We start from the raw sequence: 3,932 nt of genomic DNA, 5'->3' as shown, positions 1-3,932 counted from the left end.
AGTACTGAAGCTGATATCTAGAGAGGTAGAGATTTTTCAGACCAAGCACTGAAGTGTCTAGGATGTCTAAACAACTCTAGGAATAAGTGGCTGCGAAGTAGGGACTTTTGTGGATTGCAGTTGTGGACTTAAGAGCCTACATCCTGTTTTAGGCACCTACTCCTTTTTTTATTCTGGCCCACAGTCTTTGCCACGAAAGTCTTATACTCAAAGGGCACAATCCTGTAAGCATATATGCATATGCCTAATATTAATACTATGAGTAAATAGGACTACCCTTTTCAATGAGGGTAAGTGTTGCATAATCAGGGTTTTCTTATGAGCACAGCACAAGAGTGAGTCTCAAGAGATTTGAAGTAGAGGGCAGTGTCTCCCTAGATCAGATCTTGGATGGTGCCTCAAACATAAAATGTATCACTTGGACCTAATCACTCTGAGCATGTTTTGACTTGCAGAACCCTTATTTTGCAAACGCTCATGTAGCAGGTTACTTTACAACCATGAGTAGTTTGTTAGCTCATAGTTGAGCACCTGCATAAGTATTTGCAGCATGGGGCTTAAATTGTAAATTCCTTGGGGTAGAATTAATATCATCTTGTTTGTGGGGTGCCAAGCACAATTTTGTTACTTTGGAAATATGCCATAAGCAATAATAGAATATAACAAAAAAAAGAGTAAGAAATAGCAATAAACTATTTCCTTTGAAAGTGAACTCAAACCTATTTTTTTTTTAGTTTGCTAATTAAATTGTAATAACTGTTATTTTAAGACTATTTATAAACTTTGTTTGGAAGTTTTAACATTAAATGTGGTTTGAACTATTCTTAAAGTATTTATTCAAGAGTATCATCTTATCAAGATTCAGCTTATTTTTTTTCTGAGTTTAAGGAATCAAGCATATCACCAAGTAAAACTTAGGAGGATTGGGGGACACGGGCGATTAGTGCCACCTTAGTCACGGGGGGCACATGCCCCCACCAGCGACCAGTCAGCGACTGGAGGAAGGGGCCTCCCATGGCCAATCTTGCTGACTGGGGGGCGGTCCCCCCGCAGCAGAACTCACTGACCAGGAAGTGGCTATGGTGCTCCTGGAAGCGGCCGCAGTGCTACATCCGGCACGCTTACTCCCCGGCCAGCGCTCACAGGGGAGGGCGCCGGTGCTCCCGCCTGCCCCCCTGCCCATTGCCTAAGTGGGGAGCGCAGACGGTCAGGGGTGCATCAGTGCTCTCAGGGGGTGTATGTGCACCCCTGATGCTTTACCCCTGTTGGGGGAGGTGCTGCTCTACAGTTATTTTTACTGGTTTAAAACCTCTTTATTAATGTTCCCATGGAAATTAAGGCTGCAATAACTGGCTACAAGTTGGGTCTATTTTTGGCAGTTTATTTGTACACAGTGTCCTAATTCGTTACTATTAAGGAAACTGATATACGACTTCTGCATAGTTTCAACTGAACTTCAAAAGGAAAAAACTGGCTGAGGGAAGAAAAAGGATGGGAGGATCAGATAACAATCCAAAAGCCAAAAGTGTGTATTTATTTTATTATCCCTGGAGCACTTGTGACTTCAAGTAAGCCATGTCTCCCCTATGCTTCTTAGCACCATGGCATGCAATTCTAGTCACTAGCTCAGCAGTTTAACAAATCTTCAAACCCCTTTTGACACTGTGGGTGACCAACATATGCCCTAGCAAATTCTAAGATTTGCCATAGTCATCTTTGATATAATTATTGATATTATAATTATTTGATATAATTATTGGCTGTATGGCAATTACAACATGCAGTACTGCAACTTGAGGAGAGTGCTCTGCTACCCTGCATGCTATAGTCTTCCACCTGAAGTTTCTAAAAACAACTTTTCTACCATTTAAGACAAAGAAGGCTGCAATCTTTTCTGTTTTGTGCTCAGGGTCAGGTTAATCACCATAATTGGGGTCAGGAAGGAATTTTAAGCCATAGACACCTTGGTACCAACTGTGGGAAGTTTTACCTTCCTCTGGTGGCGGCAGGGGAGGTGAGGCCTCTTCCTGGAATCTTTTGAATGTCCAGTAACAATCTTTTAGGCTAAGTACAGACATTCGGGGAAGTTAAATCATTTCAAAATGACTGCCTGATATCGGGTAAGTCAGAATGGGAGGCCAGCAGGGGTTGGGGCTCCAACAGACTCAGGAGGATCAGGAGTCCACTGGGGAATGGCAGGGAGGCGCAACTCATGAGAGGTGGAGGGGACAGGCACAAGCTGCGGGTGAGGTGGAAGGGGCAGGAGCAACCCTCAAGGGGTGAGAGGCCAGGGCGTGACCCGTGGGTAGGGAGAAGTCAGGCACAATGCATAGGGTTTTGCTGGGGTCCAGAAGTGTCTGAAGAGATCAGGGAGGTCGTGGGGTCCATGAACGACTGGTGCCTCCTGAGACTGGGGGGGCACCATTTGTAGTCGACAGCAAGTAGCAAGCAGGGAGTGCCGCAGATGCCAGAGGCAGTGTTGGTGGAGGGGAGGATGGCAAGCATCGAGAGGGGACCAGTTGCATACGCTGCTGGCAGCAGTGGTGGTGAGGGGGGGCGACTGATGAGCAGTGACTGATCACAGAAGCCAGCAGCAGTGGGGAACAGTTGGTGAGCAGTGACTGCCTGCAGACACCGGTGACAGCCAATCTCAGTACTCCCTACTGTCCACCCCATGCCCTCCCTAAGCGTTTCCTATGCCGGGGTCCATAGGGGGATTTAGGGGGATCGGGCTTTTAGTCCTCTGATTCCCCCAGCTAACCTACACCTCCAGCCCCCTAGCCCCTCCCCCCACCAGGACTTACTTGCTTGGCTCTGATAGCAGCAAACACTGCTAAAAGCAGCTGTACCTGGACCGGTTGTGGGATGGGGGTTGAGAGGGGTGGCTGGTGGGTGGGGTGAGAAACAAGGGGCCAGGAGGGCAAAAAATAGCCCAGCGCAAGCGTGGGGGGAGGGGTGTGAAAAGAGCAGCTCCAGGGCTGTGCAGGGAAAGCGTACACAAGTTCCATGCACTGGTTTGACTTAAATCGAACAAGTTTGATACTACATAGATCCAGGCTTATTGTAAACCAGGCTCTGTTAGACTGGTTTGGGTACATGAAACTTCTGTACAGTTCCAGGTTCAGACTGATTGCCAGTCACCAGGTCGGCACCGGGATGAGCTCAGTTTAAATCGGGTGGCCATGCTGAACCCGATTTAACCTCCACAGAAGTCTGTACTCAGCCTGGTCCCCCTGCTTTACTTGAGGCAGGGCAGGCTGCAAGGTCTTGTGTCCGGGTTGACGGCAGCTTTATGGCGAGTTTCGATTCAGGATTGTATAGGGGCCAGCACTGCTCACCTGTGGGTACAGCTTGACTACAAGGGGGCTTAGCGCAGGGGTGACCGCGGCACGGGCTGGTGGAGTTCTGTCATCCTGCTAGCCAGAAATTTGGCAGCGGGGTGACACCAGCTGACTTCCCGCCCTTTAGGCGGGGAGCTGGGCCTGACGATGTCGCAAGGTCCCTTCTGGCCCTAACGTCTGCGGCATCTACTAAATACGTGGCTGGACTGTACGAGAGGTGGCGACTCCTGCTCGCGCCCCCCGTGCAGACAGGTGAGCGTGACACCTCGGGCCCGGCGGGGATGCTTGGGGGTCGGCCTCTGCCGCCCCAGGCCACGGCAGCGTTTGTGCGTGAGGAGGGCAGGATTCCCGGCCGGGGCAGAGGCCTCTGGACTCGCTGATCCGGAGACAGTGGCCGGGCCGGGGCCTCCCCCGCCCTGGAGGGGGGCCCTCCCGTCGGGCCGTACCTCGTAGACGTCGGGCAGCCCGTGGCGCTGGAAGTATCTGCGGAGCGCGGGGTCGGCGCCGCGCAAGGACGACATGGCCGGGCCGGGCCGGGCCCTCACCGCTGCCGCCCGTTGCCCGGCAACGCGCCCCAATCGCACGCTGCTG

At 50.9% G+C, this 3,932-nt stretch overlaps 1 protein-coding gene across 1 annotated transcript in view; it reads right to left on the bottom strand.

Moving 5' to 3' along the window:
- Window positions 1-3,898, bottom strand: part of FBXL13 (F-box and leucine rich repeat protein 13) — a 228,470-nt gene extending 224,572 nt beyond the window's left edge. The window contains exon 1 of the mRNA XM_019509463.1: window positions 3,788-3,898. Within this exon, the coding sequence (XP_019365008.1) occupies window positions 3,788-3,862 (75 nt within the window). The 5' untranslated portion in view covers window positions 3,863-3,898. The remainder of the gene's footprint in view (window positions 1-3,787) is intronic.
- Window positions 3,899-3,932: the final 34 nt, after the last annotated feature.

This window comes from Gavialis gangeticus, unplaced genomic scaffold (assembly GCF_001723915.1).
Source record: "Gavialis gangeticus isolate Ggan-Ray unplaced genomic scaffold, GavGan_comp1, whole genome shotgun sequence".
NCBI lineage: Eukaryota > Metazoa > Chordata > Crocodylia > Gavialidae > Gavialis > Gavialis gangeticus.
The sequence above is the reverse complement of the archived record's forward strand: the minus strand, read 5'-3'. Positions and strand labels throughout refer to the sequence as shown.